Source organism: Pristiophorus japonicus, chromosome 4 (genome assembly GCF_044704955.1).
Source record: "Pristiophorus japonicus isolate sPriJap1 chromosome 4, sPriJap1.hap1, whole genome shotgun sequence".
NCBI classification, from domain to species: Eukaryota; Metazoa; Chordata; class Chondrichthyes; family Pristiophoridae; genus Pristiophorus; species Pristiophorus japonicus.
Window position 1 is genome coordinate 13,321,982 of NC_091980.1, and position 15,634 is coordinate 13,337,615.

General features: G+C 40.7%; 2 protein-coding genes across 2 annotated transcripts in view; both read left to right on the forward strand.

Annotated features, from left to right (window-relative positions):
• LOC139262428 (uncharacterized) lies at positions 1-7,786 on the forward strand. The gene is made up of 3 exons (XM_070877621.1): positions 1-2,469; positions 3,573-3,661; positions 5,242-7,786. Exons 1-3 carry the CDS (start codon positions 1-3, stop codon positions 7,784-7,786), a joined length of 5,103 nt encoding a protein of 1,700 aa, XP_070733722.1.
• A 3,575-nt stretch (positions 7,787-11,361) lies between these two features.
• The window catches only part of LOC139262429 (protocadherin-10-like), a 33,271-nt gene continuing 28,998 nt past the window's right edge, over positions 11,362-15,634 (forward strand). The window contains exon 1 of the mRNA XM_070877622.1: positions 11,362-13,926. Coding sequence (XP_070733723.1) covers positions 11,458-13,926 — 2,469 coding nt within the window. The 5' untranslated portion in view covers positions 11,362-11,457. The remainder of the gene's footprint in view (positions 13,927-15,634) is intronic.

Below are 15,634 nucleotides of genomic sequence, written 5' to 3' on the forward strand. Positions count from 1 at the left end.
ATGAGATTTAAAATATATTTGTTGCTGAAATGCCAACTATTCTTCAGTGTGTTCTCCTCGTGGAATCTGGTTTCTGGGCAGATTCGTTATTCGATTCCTGAAGAACTGCAACTGGGCGCCTTTGTTGGGAATCTCGCCGCCGATTTGGGTTTAGATGTAAAGCAACTCCCGGTCCGCAGTATACGGATTGTGCCCGGCTCCAGGAAACAGTATGTGGACGTAAATTTAGACAATGGAATTTTGTTTGTTCAGGACAAAATTGACAGAGAAAATCTTTGCGGGCCGAGGCACACTTGTGTGTTAACCTTGGATGCTGTGCTTGAAAATCCCCTCAATCTGTACCAGGTGGAAGTGGAGATTCTCGATGTGAATGACAATGCTCCACGTTTTCCAAAGGACGAGTTCCGCCTTGAAATCTCGGAGGTTGCTGCGCCGGGAGCGCGCTTCCCCCTCGAGTCCGCGCACGATCGCGACATTGGAACCAACTCAGTACAAACCTACCAGCTCCTCCCGAACGATTATTTTATTCTCGATGTACAAATTCACAGCGGGGAAAGGAAATTGCCAGTATTGGTATTGCTGAGTCCCTTGGATAGAGAAACGGATTCCACTCACAGGCTCACGCTGATAGCCAAGGACGGCGGGGTCCCTGTAAGGTCGGGCACGTCTCAGGTTACAATCATAGTGAAGGATGTTAACGACAACGCGCCTGTGTTCACCCAGTCGGTTTACAAGGTCAGTCTGTTGGAAACCGCACCCAAAGGAACACTGATAATCACATTAAACGCCACTGACTTGGACGATGGATCCAATGGGGAGATAATGTACTCGCTCAGTAGCCATAGTTCGGCGAGAGCGCGTGATCTTTTTGATCTGGATTCCAAAACTGGTGAAATCAGAGTGAAAGGGAACTTGGATTATGAAGAAAGTAGTGTCTTTGAGATTAACATCGAAGCAATGGACAAGGGTTCTGGCGCAATACCCCAGCATTGTAATGTGTTGGTGAACATGATTGACGTGAACGACAACGCACCTGAGGTGATATTGAGGTCTTTGTCAAGTAGCATTCCGGAGGACGCTCCGCTTGGGACTGTAGTGGCTCTGTTCAGTGCAGCAGACAAAGATTCGGGACAAAACGGGCAAGTACAATGTGAAATTTCCAACACACTGCAATTTAAACTAGATTCATCTTTGAAGAACTATTACAGACTGCTGATTCAGCATCGACCGGATCGCGAACATACCTCCAGGTATGACATTATTATAATATGCCGGGATTCAGGAATACCTCCCATCACATCCAAGAAAACCATTCGGGTAGAGGTTTCGGATATAAATGATAACGCACCAATGTTTACGCAGTCGCTATACACGTCAAACGTGATGGAGAACAACGTGATTGGGGCTTCTATATTTTCCGTGACGGCCTTTGATCCAGATGTAGGACAGAATGCTCGACTGAACTATTCTCTCGTGCAGACTCATATTAAGGGCGCCTCAGTAGCCAGTTATGTGTCTATTAACTCAGAGAGCGGTATCATATTTGCTCAGAGATCTTTTGACTATGAGCAATTCAAAAATTTTCAGATCCAAGTTCGTGTCCAGGACTCTGGAGTCCCACCACTCTCCAGTAACGTTTCAGTGGATGTTGTTATCCTTGATCAGAATGACAATGTTCCAGTGATCGTGCGCCCATTATCCGAATATGGGTCGACAGCAACAGAGACAATCTCCAGGCTTGCAGAACCAGGCTACTTGGTTGCCAAGGTATTGGCCACTGATGCTGACACAGGTCAGAATGCTCGGCTTTCTTATCAGATTTTTCAAGCTACCCATCATAATCTTTTTACTATTTCACCAGACACGGGTGAAATTTGGACTATCCGTCGTATTGCGAATAAAGATGCCTCAAAGCAAAGATTGGTGATTGTGGTAAGAGACAATGGGACACCATTCCTTTCTACCACAGTGACTATTATCTTATCTGTGGTGGGAAGCGATACCGAATTGTTTTCTAACGTGAGTGGTTTAACTGAACACCCTGGATTTAATCCTGATATGAGCCTTTCCTTGGTCATTGCCTTAGGGGTAATTTCTATCGTTTTTCTAATGATATTGATTATCCTTGCTATTAATGTTCATAAAAGCAGGAATGGTTTAGGAGGCCAGCACTGTTGCCTAGGTGTTTGTTGCTGCTTTGAAACAAGAAATTCTCTGAATGGAATTCAAAAGGCCAGTAGAAATCTTCAGATACCACCGAACTATGTTGAGGTTTTTGGGGGTGATCCACTTTCACAGAGTTTCCGCTACGAGTCATGTTCAACATTGCAGTCAACGAAGAGGGACTTCATGCCCCCCAACATGTGCAGGTTATCTATAGGCCAGAACTATGTTCGGAATGAATCTATCGGTAAAGAACATCCAGGAATGATGAATTCTGTAAATTGCAGCAACACAGTGAGCAATGAGGTGAGATTTTTGTAAAGTTGGAACAAAATCCTCTCAGCTTTGATTTGAGTGTACAGACATATTTAGGAAAAGCCAGGTCATTGAAATGAATAGGATGCAAATAATATCTAACCTTCTCAGTTCTCTACAATATTTCTATTTCTAGTCAACATGCCTTTCACATTTCTATATAATGTTATCTCCTACGATGTGTTTACATTCATTTTTGATTTATATGTAACCCGAACTTGCAGGATTACGAGGAAAGGTGGGGAGTAGTACTAACTGAGGTGCTCTTGCAGAGAGCCAGCACGAGCTCGACAGGCCGAATGGTCTTCTTCCCTGCTGTAACTATTCAAAAATGATGTATTTTCCACTCGGGTATTTCAAGTATGCTGTAAAGCCATATAATACACTTGTCACTTTCTAAATAAATTGCAGGTTTCTTCAATGTATAGGACGTATTGACATTATCTCACACTCACTAAATATTTAAATTTAGCTACCTTGTGAGGAATTCTGAGCATACATTTTACTTTGCAAGTACTTTACTTGGGAAAAGAAATCTAGTTCTAGCCAGGTACAGTACAGTTGGTTGCTTTGCAGTTGTCATGGTGTCAACGTATTAATTCGAACTAATTAGTATCAGTAATTTTCTAAGTTTGAGACGATATTAAATTGAACCTGTCACCTCATATTGCTGGGCTTCACATGAAAAGCAGAAAAAATTACTTTTGGTCAATTCGATATCTTGTTTTAAATGGAATCGTTCTGGTGTCAACCGGGAATGGCTGGGTTGGTCAGATCTCTTCTAACAAATATTTGGACACCAGTGAATGGCATACCTTTAACAATGTTTCAAAGTTATATGGGCATGGTGCAGATTGTGCTTTTATATTTTCCCAGTGACATTAAGGTATGCAGGTAGTGAGGTGAAAAAACATTATTATTTACAGAATTACATTTATCAATGATAAACGTTATTTTGAAGTATGAAATATGAACTTTAATGTCAATAAATTTAAGCTCATATATTTACATATATATATGATCAGGTATCAGCAAGCATGTGTACAGCAAGAAAGGATCTCTACTGGCATAGGATGAAAACTTTTTTTTTAAAGGGAGTGATCGTAGATTATACCCTGATGCACATAGTCAATATGAAAGAGGTTGTATTTTGGCAAATTATAAATGGAGAAGTAACTGAAAGGTATTTATTTTCAAGTAATGACAATTTAAGCTGAAATTTTACAAATAATTTCACAATCAATTCTGGAGTATGGCCTGCAGTTTTAGGAAAAAATGCATACCTGCATTAGAATGTATTTAAAGGATGAACAAAATGATTTTAGGCTTTTGGCATTAATTTTGATTAACAGCTCAGATAAATGCATTTCTGTGCACTTTATACCAGAAGATGGAGGGGTTTACATATTCGAAATTTAAAAACATTGAAAGCCATTAATAAAAGTGAAGATTAAAAACTATTAAACTTGGACCTGAGTGTAGGAATAGGGGAGATAAGCAAAAATTCTCACTCTCCAAGCAACGTTATAGCTTAGAAAACATTCTATTCGCTGGTTAGTGGTTGCGTGGTGCGCACAATTTAGTTTATTAACACCTTAATAAGACTTAGAATCATAAAATCGAAATCTTACAGCAATAAAAGGCCATTCGGCCCATCGAGCACTTGTATGTTCTCTGCAAGAGCACTTCTGCATGTCCCAATCTGGTCCCAATCCCTACCCTGTTCCTATAGCCCTGCAATTTTTTTCCATTTAGTTAATCAGGATTTCAACGTATGTACTTGAACTCTGAATTATTAACCCAGGCCTCGGGTTTAAAAGTCCAGTAAAATAACGACTGCACAACAGCACCCGTCTATGCAACTGAATGGCTTGCTAGGCCATTAAAGTGGATATTGCTGTGGGTCTGGGGGTCACATATTATTACTGCATTCCGATCGTTTCATGGTCACTGATATTAGTTTTTTTATTGCAGATTAATTTAATTAATTCAATTAAAATTCCCCAGCTGCCATGTTGGTATTTCAACTCGTATCTCTGGATCATTAGTCCAGGCGTACTGAATTACTAGTCCAGCAATAATCCACCTTGGTGGTGTAACCCCGTCGATCTAGCGGGGTAGGGAGGGGGTTTCGAAGAGAGATGGAGGATTATAGAAATCGTATGAGTACCGATTGCTCTTTATGGAAATAATTTAGTCCATGAAGGAATAATCATGCATAAATTATAACTGGATTTGAGCTCATGAGCCCAATAAGTTACACTGGTTCCTTCCTTTCATAAGATGTTATTTCTTGTAGGCAGATTCTTCATAGCTGATATTGTAGATATTGGTAGTAATTCAGTTCCAGAGCTAATATTTCACAACAGACAGAAACAAAGAGACTGAAAGAAAAGCTTGATTCAATTTTAAATTGTGCAACAATAAATATAACGATTACGTGCTAATTTTAGACGGTCCAGCTTTAAGAAATGAACGGGATTCTGATTGGTTGAATTTCAGTATACCTCTGTTCACCAATCAGAAGCTGTGATGTGATTGGTGATCCGGCCTGCCCCTTCACTACCCAGCCACCATCACGTAAGATCAGACGCAGTGTAACATAGGATAGCGAGCAGCTCCGTACGTTTTGTCCCTGAATCCACTGGCAATTTGAGAAAAAATGAGAGGATTTAAATGAAATAATCCGAGCGATTCGCAAAACGTGCAGGTATTTGGTGCACCATAGCTAAACATCTTTTTAAAACATTTCCAATTAACTAGTTACAGGGATAATGAATGGAACGGTCTCGTACTGAGCAAATTGGGATGGTTTACGCTGGAAATGAGATTTAAAATATATTTGTTGCTGAAATGCCAACTATTGTTCTGTGTGTTCTCCACGTGGAATCCAGTTTCTGGGCAGACTCGTTATTCGATTCCTGAAGAACTGCAACTGGGCGCCTTTGTTGGCAATCTCGCCGCCGATTTGGGTTTAGATGTAAAGCAGCTCCCGGCTCGCAGTTTGCGGATTGTGCCCGGCTCCAGCAAACAGTATCTGGATGTAAATTTAGACAATGGAATTTTGTTTGTTAAGGAAAACATCGACAGAGAACAGATTTGCGGGCCGAGCCTCACCTGTGTGTTAACCTTGGATGCTGTGCTTGAAAATCCCCTCAATTTGCACCAGGTTGAAGTGGAGATTCTCGATGTAAATGACAATGCTCCCAGTTTTCCAAAGACCCAGTTCCGCCTTGAAATCTCGGAGCTCGCTGCGCCGGGAGCGCGCTTCCCCCTCGGGTCCGCGCACGATCCGGACATTGGAACCGACTCAGTACAAATCTACCAGCTTCTCCCTAACGATTATTTTATTCTCGATGTACAAATGCGCAGTGGAGAGGGAAAGTTGCCAGTATTAGTGCTGCAAAGGTCATTGGATAGAGAAACGGAATCCACCCACAGTCTGACGCTAATTGCCAAGGACGGCGGGGTCCCTGTAAGATCGGGCACTGCTCAGGTTACAATCATAGTAAAGGATACAAACGACAACGCGCCTGTGTTCCCCCAGTCGGTTTATAGAGTCAGTTTGTTGGAAACCGCACCCACAGGAACCCTGATAATCACATTAAACGCCACTGACTTGGACGATGGCTCCAATGGGGAGATAATGTACTCGCTCAGCAGCCATGCCTCCGCAAAAGTCCGTGAACTATTTGATGTAGATTCCAAAACTGGAGAAATCACAGTCAAAGGGAAGTTGGACTATGAAGAAAGCAGCATCTTTGAAATTAACATACAAGCGATGGACAAGGGCTCTGACGCAATACCGGAGCATTGTGACGTATTGGTGAACATTATTGACGTGAATGACAACGCACCTGATGTGATGTTGAGGTCTTTGGCAAATAGCGTTTCCGAGGACGCTCCGCTTGGGACTGTAGTGGCTCTGTTCAGTGCAACAGACAAAGATTCGGCACAAAACGGGCAGGTACAATGTCAAATTCCAAATACACTGCCCTTTAAACTAGATTCATCGTTGAAGAACTATTATAGACTGTTAATTCAGCATCTACTAGACCGCGAAAATATCTCCAGGTATGACGTTACCATAACTTGCCGGGATGCAGGAATACCTCCCATCACATCCAAGAAAACCATTCGCGTAGAGGTTTCGGATATAAATGACAACATACCAATGTTTACGCAGCCTCTATACACGTCAAACGTGATGGAGAACAACGTGATTGGGGCTTCTATATTTTCTGTGACGGCCTTTGATCCAGATGTAGGACAGAACTCTCGACTGAAATATTCTCTCCTGCAGACTCAAGTTCAGGGCGCTTCAGTAACCAGTTCTGTCTCTATTAACTCAGAGAACGGTGTCATATTTGCCCAAAGATCTTTTGACTACGAGCAATTGAAAAACTTTCGGATCCAAGTTAATGTCCAGGACTCCGGAGTCCCATCACTCGCCAGTAACGTGTCAGTGGATGTTGTTATCCTTGATCAGAATGACAATGTTCCAGTGATCGTGCGCCCATTACCCGAGTATGGGTCCACAGCAACAGAGACAATATCCAGGCATGCAGGACCAGGCTACTTGGTTGCCAAGGTATCGGCCACTGATGCTGACGCCGGTCAGAATGCTCGTCTTTCTTATCAGATTTTTCAGGCTACCCATCATAACCTTTTTACTATTTCACCCGACACTGGAGAAATTTGGACTATCCGTCGTATTGTGAGTAAAGATGCCTCTAAGCAAAGATTGGTGATTGTGGTGCGAGACAATGGAATACCATCCCTTTCTGCAACAGTGACTATTATCTTATCTGCAGTGGGAAGAGATACTGAAATGTATTCCAACGTGAGTGGTTTAACTGAAAACACCGGTTTCAATCCTGACATGAGCCTTTCCTTGGTTATCGCTTTAGGGGTAATTTCTATCATTTTACTAGTGATTTTGATTATCCTGGCTGTTAAGATTCACAAAAGCAGAAATGTTGTTGGAGGTCAGCATTGTTCCCTGGGTGTTTGTTCCTGCTTTGAAACGAATCATTCTCTGAATGGAATTCAAAAGGCCAGTAGAAGCCTTCAGATACCACCTAACTATGTTGAAGTATTCGGGGGTGATCCACTTTCTCAGAGTTTCCGCTACGAGTCATGCGCAACATTGCAGTCAACAAAGAGGGACTTCATGACCCCGAACATGTGCAACTCGTTTGCAGGGAAGAACTATGTCCGGAATGGATCTATAGGGAAAGTAAATCGAGGAATGATGAATTCTGAAAATTACAGCAACACTGTAAGCAATGAGGTGAGGCGCTTCTAAAATGGGACGGAGTTCCTAATAGGTTTGATTTGGGTGCACAGATATATTTAGGAAATGCCTGCACGTTCAACTGAATAGGATGCAAATAATATCTTAAAGGTAATATTCTCAGTTCTCTGAACCATTTCTATTTCTAGTCAGCCTGTCGCATTACTATATACTGTTACTTCCTAGGTTGTCTTTACGTTTCATTTTGATTATATGTAACTTCAATGCAAGATCAAAACGGGTTTAACAAGTGTGCTGGAACCCTATAAGATATTGTTGGCACTTTCCAAACCAAATAGAGTTTTTTTAAATGTATGGGAAGAGTTGACTTTGTCCCACACTCTCTAAAAGTTTATATTATAACTATATTGCGAGGAACTCTCTGCAAACATGTAACCATGGAATTACAGAACACTTTCCTTGGCAATAATATAGGAGTTGCAGCAAGGTACTGTAAACCAGTTGGTTACTTCCTAGATACGATATTCTCAGCGTGATAATTCCATCTAACTAATATCAGGAAGTTTCTGAGTTTCAGATAATCCTAAATTGACCAGGCCGGTTTGTGTTGGTGGCCTGCATACAAATTGCAGAAAACCTACTTTAGATCTATTCAGTATTTTTAAAATATTATGTTGAATCTTTTACATGTCAACAGGGTATTAGTCGGTATGTTAGAACTCCTCTTACTAATATTTAGATATCAATGAATGGAGTTCTAATCAGATGCGTCAGCTGGATAACATCTCCGTTTCTGGAGCGTATGTAGGGGAGACCACTGTTCAACTCCAGTCACTTCCTCACAACCCATCACGCTCTACAGATACAACAGGAGATTGGTACCTGTATATTTCTGGCCATTGACAGAAAAAAGTTAGAAGAAAATTTGATCCTATTAGTCTTGGCTGAATTGAAGCCCATGCAGGAGAGCAAAAAAGCAGTGTGCTAATGCAATGTGCTTACCTTATCGGATTTGAATTTAATCAGCACACGTTAAAAGAACCATCCAAGGTTTGCACAGCTGAAAGTAAAGTAGGCAATTAGAACAGGCGATTGTAGGCTTGGCTGAATCACTATAACCTGGTCACAACGAAATATTCATTGAGACCTATTAATACGTTTTCAAGTGCGAAAATACAGCACCTGAGGACATAAGGATAAGCAATTTCAATATTTTAAAATGAAGTAAAGCACTATATTGGTAATAACACAACAGTTCACCTAACGACCAAAATAAGAAAATGCTTGAGAATCATTTGCAGGATGCTCCAAATGGTAGCCAGGGAGCACAGGTTTCCTAAATAGGTTTTAGAAATTAAAAGCTGCAATTTCCAACTATAATTAAATTCTTTGAGTGATAACTAAGCTAGAGTAAATCAATAGATGTAGTTTACTTAGGTTTTCAATCGTCCAGTGACAACAGTCCAAAAGTGAGACTGGTAGAGGTGTTTAAGACGTATTGAAGAGATCGCTCATTATATGGATGGTATGAGAATTGGATTAGTGTCAGAAGACAGTGGTCGGTGGTTACTATTTCCTGACATATTCTTTCAGGATCATTTCTTGGACCTCGACCTTTAACAATGTTTGTAAATAATATGGGCATGGTGTAGTCGTGTTATTAATGTTCTCAGTGACAGAACGATGTGTGTATGAAGGTAGTGAGGTGAAAGCTACATGATTATTTACAGTGTCATATTTATCAATGATAAAATTACGTTGATGTATGAAATATGCATTTAATGTTGATAAATGTATGCTCATATATATGATCAAGTATTAGCAAGCATGCATACAAGAAAAAATCTCTACTGTTATATGTTGAAAAAGTTTAAAAATAAGATACCTGAGTGATCATAGATTATACCTGAATGCAACTAGTCAATATGAAAGAGGTTATAATATAGTAAATTGAGAATGGAGAAGTAACTGGAAAATTTTGCTTTTGAAGTCATGACAATTTATTCTGAAATGGTACAAATAAATTTATGGTCAATTCTGGCGTATGGCCTGCAGTATTTCGTCAAAAATAATATCTGCATTAGAAAGTGTTTGAAGGGTGACCAGGATGATTTTAGGCTTTTAGCATCAGTTTTCACTAACATCTATAATAACTGCATTGCTTTGCACTTCAGAAAAGAAGATAGATGGGTTTACGATTCCAAAATGTTAAAATATTGAAAGCTATAAATAAAATGGAAGATAAGAAACTGCTTAACTTGAACCAAAGTGTAAGAATAGGGGAGTTAAACAAACAATTGTTAATGTCCAAGCAAAATTAGAAATTAGAAAACATCCGTTTCACTGGTTAGTCGTTGTGTGGCGCTCAGAATTGAGATTATTATAAGTCAAATAACACATTAATAAGATTAGAAATATAAAATCGAATCATTAAAGCAAAATAGGAGGCATTTCGGCCTGTCGAGCCTGTGCCCGCTCTCTGCAAGAACACTTCAACTATTCCCAATCCAAGCCCTTCCCATGTAGCCCTGCAATAATTTTCCTTCAGCTAACTGTAACATCGTAAAACTTGTGGTATTTGAATTTATGTTCTCTGAATTATTAGCCGAGGCCTCGGGATTAATAGTCCAGTAAAATAACCACAAAACTACAGCAGCCGTCTATGCAACTGAGTGGCTTCCTAGCCCATTTCAGAGGTTATTGGCTCTGGAGTCATGTATTAGCTAGGCTGCGTATGGGCAGCAGAATTCATTCACTTAAGGGCATTAGTGAAACAGATGGGTTTGACGACAATCCAGTCATTTCACGGTCACCTTAACTGATCTTAGATTTTTTTAATCGCATATTCATTAATTGAATTGAAATTCTGCAGTTTTCATTGTGGGATTTGAATTCATATCTCTGGATCATTATTTCAGGCTTCTGGATTACTAATCCAGTAGCATACCACTATGCTACTGTACCCCAGTCGACCTAGCTGGATTTCAGTTTGGAATAATGGCGGACGATTGTAGAAAACGTAATCGTGCCGATTGATCTTTATGGGAGGATGTGGAAATAATTTAGTCTTCTTTAATAGTAATCCGCAACTGATTGGGGTTGGGAAACCTGGTTCCAGAATCATACATGGTTTATCAATGGAAATCGACTGGTGGGCCGAATGCGTTATGCTGGCTCCTTCCGTTCTTGGATTTTGATTTCTTGTATGCAGATTCTTCATAGCTGATCTTTAAGATATTGCTTGTAATTCAGTTCCAGAGCTAACTTCTTGCAACAAACAGAAACATACAGACTGAAAAAAAAGCTTGATTCAATTTATAATTGTGCACCAATAAATATAACTATTCTGAACTGATTTCAGACCGTCCAGCTTTAAGAAATGAACGGTATTCTGATTGGATGAATTTCAATGTGGCTCTGTTCACCAATCAGAAGCTGAGATGAGATTGGTGATCCGGCCTGCCCCCAGCCACCATCACGTAAGATCAGACGCAGTGTAACATTGGACAGCGAGCAGCTCCTTCGGTTTTGCTCCCGAATCCATTGGCAATTTTAGACAAAATGAGAAGATTTAAATGAATTATTCGAGCGATTCGCATAACGTGCAGGTATTTTTTTTTACATCGTAGCTAAACGATTTTTTTTAAACCTCGTAATAACTGCTCCAGTGTCATGAATGGTGCGGTCTCGGACTGAGCAAATTCGAATGCTTTACGCTGGAAATGAGATTTAAAATATATTTGTTGCTAAAATGCCAACTATTGTTCTGTGTGTTCTCCACGGGGAATCTGGTTTCTGGGCAGATTCGTTATTCGATTCCTGAAGAACTGCAACTGGGCGCTTTGGTTGGGAATCTCGCCGCCGATTTGGGTTTAGATGTAAAGCAGCTCCCGGCTCGCAGTTTGCGGATTGTGCCCGGCTCCAGAAAACAGTTTATGGATGTAAATTTAGACAATGGAATTTTGTTTGTTAAGGAAAAAATTGACAGAGAAAATCTTTGCGGGCCGATCCTCAATTGTGTGTTAACTTTGGATGCTGTGCTTGAAAATCCCCTCAATCTGTACCAGGTTGAAGTGGAGATTCTCGATGTAAATGACAATGCTCCCAGTTTTCCAAAGAACGAGTTCCGCCTTGATATCTTAGAGCTGGCTGCGCCGGGAGCGCGCTTCCCCCTCGAGTCCGCGCACGATCCGGACATTGGAATCAACTCAGTACAAACCTACCAGCTCCTCCCGAACGATTATTTTAGTCTCGATGTACAAATGCGCAGCGCAGAGGGAACGTTTCCTGTATTGGTGTTGCAGAGGTCCTTGGATCGAGAAACGGAATCCACCCACAGGCTCACGCTAACTGCCAAAGACGGCGGGGTCCCTGAAAGATCGGGCACTGCTCAGGTTGCAATCATAGTAACAGATGTTAACGACAACGCGCCTGTTTTCCCACAGTCGGTTTATAGGGTCAGCCTATTGGAAACGGCACCCACAGGAACCCTGATAATTACGTTAAACACCACTGACTTCGACGATGGTCCCAATGGGGAGATAATATACTCGCTCAGCAGCCATACTTCTGCTAGAACCCGTGAGTTATTTGACATACATTCCAAAACTGGAGAAATCAGAGTGAAAGGAAATTTGGACTATGAAGAAAGCAGATTACATGAGATTAATATACAAGCTATGGACAGGGGGCTTTACGCAATGTCGGGTCTCTGCGATGTGCTGGTGAACATTATTGATGTGAATGATAACGCACCTGAAGTTACGTTGACGTCTTTGTCAAGGACAGTGTCTGAAGATGCTCGGCTTGGAACTGTAGTGGCTCTGTTCAGTGCAGCAGACAAAGATTCGGGACAAAATGGGCAGGTACAATGTCAAATTTCAAATAAACTGCCCTTCAAACTCCATTCATCTTTGAAGAACTATTATAGATTGCTGATTCAGCATCGACTGGATCGCGAACATACCTCCACGTATGACGTTACTATAACGTGCACTGATGCTGGAAAACTTCCACTCACGTCAAAGAAAACCATTCGGGTAGAGGTTTCGGATATAAATGACAACGCACCACGGTTTACGCAGCCTCTATACACAGCAAACGTGATGGAGAACAACGTTATTGGAGCTTCTATATTCTCCATGACGGCCTTTGATCCAGATGTAGGTCAGAACGCGCGACTGAACTATTCTATCATGGAGACTCAAGTTCAGGGTGCCTCAGTAACCAATTATATCGCTATTAACTCAGAGAGTGGTGCCATAATTGCTCAGAGATCGTTTGACTATGAGAAATTGAAAACATTTCAGATCCAAGTTCGGGTCCAGGACTCTGGAGTCCCATCACTCGCCAGTAACGTTTCAGTGGATGTTGTTATCCTTGATCAGAATGATAATGTTCCAGTCATCGTGCGCCCATTACCCGAGTATGGATCAACAGCAACAGAGACAATCTCCAGGTTTGCAGAACCAGGCTACTTGGTTGCCAAGGTATCGGCCACAGATGCTGACGCCGGTCAGAATGCTCGTCTTTCTTATCAGATTTTTCAGGCCACCCATCATAATCTTTTTACTATTTCACCAGTCACGGGAGAAATTTGGACTATCCGTCGTGTTGTGAATAAAGATGCCTCTAAGCAAAGATTGGTGATTGTGGTGAGAGACAATGGCACACCATCCCTCTCTGCCACAGTGACTATCATCCTATCTGTGGTGGGAAGCGATACTGAAATGTTTTCTAACGTCAGTGTTTTAACTGAACATCCTGGATTTAATTCTGACATGAGCCTTTCCTTGGTCATCGGCTTAGGGGTAATTTCTGTCATTTTTCTAGTGATTTTGATTATTCTCGCTGTTAAGGTACACAAAAGCAGAAATGGATTGAGAGGCCAGCACTGTTCCCTCGGTGTTTGTTACTGCTTTCAAACAAGACATTCTCTGAATGGAATTCAAAAGACTAGTAGAAACCTTCAGATACCACCGAACTATGTTGAGGTATTCGGGGGTGATCCACTTTCTCAGAGTTTCCGCTACGAGTCATGTTCAACATTGCAGTCAACGAAGAGAGACTTCATGACCCACAACACGTGCAGGTCATCTACAGGCAAGAACTATGTCCGGAATGAATCAATCGGGAAATCAAACCCAGAAACAATGAATTCTGTAAATTCCAGCAACACAATAAACAATAAGGTGAGGTGTTTCTAAAATTGGAAGAAGGTCCTCACGGGTTTGATTTGGGTGTACAGACATATTTAGGAAAGGCCAGCACATTCAAATTAATAGGATGCACGTAATATCTTTAAGGCAAGATTCTCAGTTCACTATGCCATTGCTATTTCTAGTCAACATGCATGTCACTTTGCTATATAGTGTCCTCTCCTAGGATATGTTTACGTTTCTTTTCAATTCTATGTAACTCCAATGCATTGTCGATACGTGTTTAACAAGTATGTTCAGAAAATCCATATGATTCTTTTGGCACTTTCCTCACCAAATGGAGTTTATTAAATATGTAAGAAGTGGAGACATCGCTCCACACTCTCAATATTTAAAGTTTTACTATCATGTAAGGAACTCTTAGCGTACACGTAAATGTAAAAGTACATCTTTGGCAGCAGAATAAGAGTTCCAGCCAGGTACTGTAACTATTGGTTATTTTATAGTTGCCATGGTGTCAGCGTGTTAGTTCCAACGAATTAATATCAATAGGTTCCTGAGTTTTGGATCATCCTAAATTTATCCGGTCGTCTTGAATTTTTGGGTTTCTCACAAATGCTGAAAAACTGACTCTAGGTCTGTTCGATATATTTTTAATGGAATCTTTCTGGTGTCAACAGGGAATGGCTGGGTTAGTCAGCTCTCTTATCACTAATATTTAGATATCAGTGAAAGGCGCTCTGTCCAGATGCATAAGCATGTGAAAAAATTATTACTGTTTCTCTAGAGACTGCAGGTGAGACCACTATCCAACACCAGTAACAACCTCACATGCCATCATGCTCTACAGATAAGCAGCAGATAGGGACTGTATATTTCTGCCATTCACAGCCAAAAAAGAGACGATAATTTCATCAAATTAGTCTGGATGGAACGGAATCCCATGCACGAGAAGATAAAAAAAGTGTGCCGATGCAGTGTGTGAACCTTCTCACCTGGATTTCAATTTTAATCAGCAAAGATTGAACCAATATGTGTGCAGCTAAACTCAACATGGGCAATTAAAACCGGAGATTGTAGGTTTGGCTAAACCACCAAAATCTGGTCACAATGAAATATTGATTCAGACCTGTTAATACTTTCTATAAGCACAGCCCCTAGAAACCTAAGGAAAATTAGTGCCATTTCAATATTCAAAAAGAAATAAAGCACTATGTTGTAATAACTCAACATTTCACCTAACGTCCAAAGTGAGAAAATATTTCAGAACCATTTGCAGATAGCTCCAATTGAAAGCCAGGGAGCACAGCTATTCTAATAAGGTTCGAGAAATGAAAGGCTGCACCTTACCAATATAATGGAATGTATTCAGAAGTAACTAAGCTAGATTAAATCAATACATGTAGGTTACTTAGATCGTCAATGGCTATTTGATAACAGTCTAAAAGTGAGACTGGTAGAGGAATTTAAGCTTCATGGAATAGATGGCACATTATATGTATGGAATGAGAATTGGCTTAGTGCCAGAAGACAGAGGTCGGTGGTTACTATTTCCTGGCATATTTTTCAAGGGTCCTTTCATAGATCTCTAACGTAGGCAATGTTTGCAAATCATATGGACATGGTATGGTCGTTGTATTACTTTTCCCAGTGACACAAAGATGTCTGTATGCCCGAATTGAGCTGAAAGAAACATGATTATTAACAGAATTACATTTATCAATAATAAAAATTGCTTTGA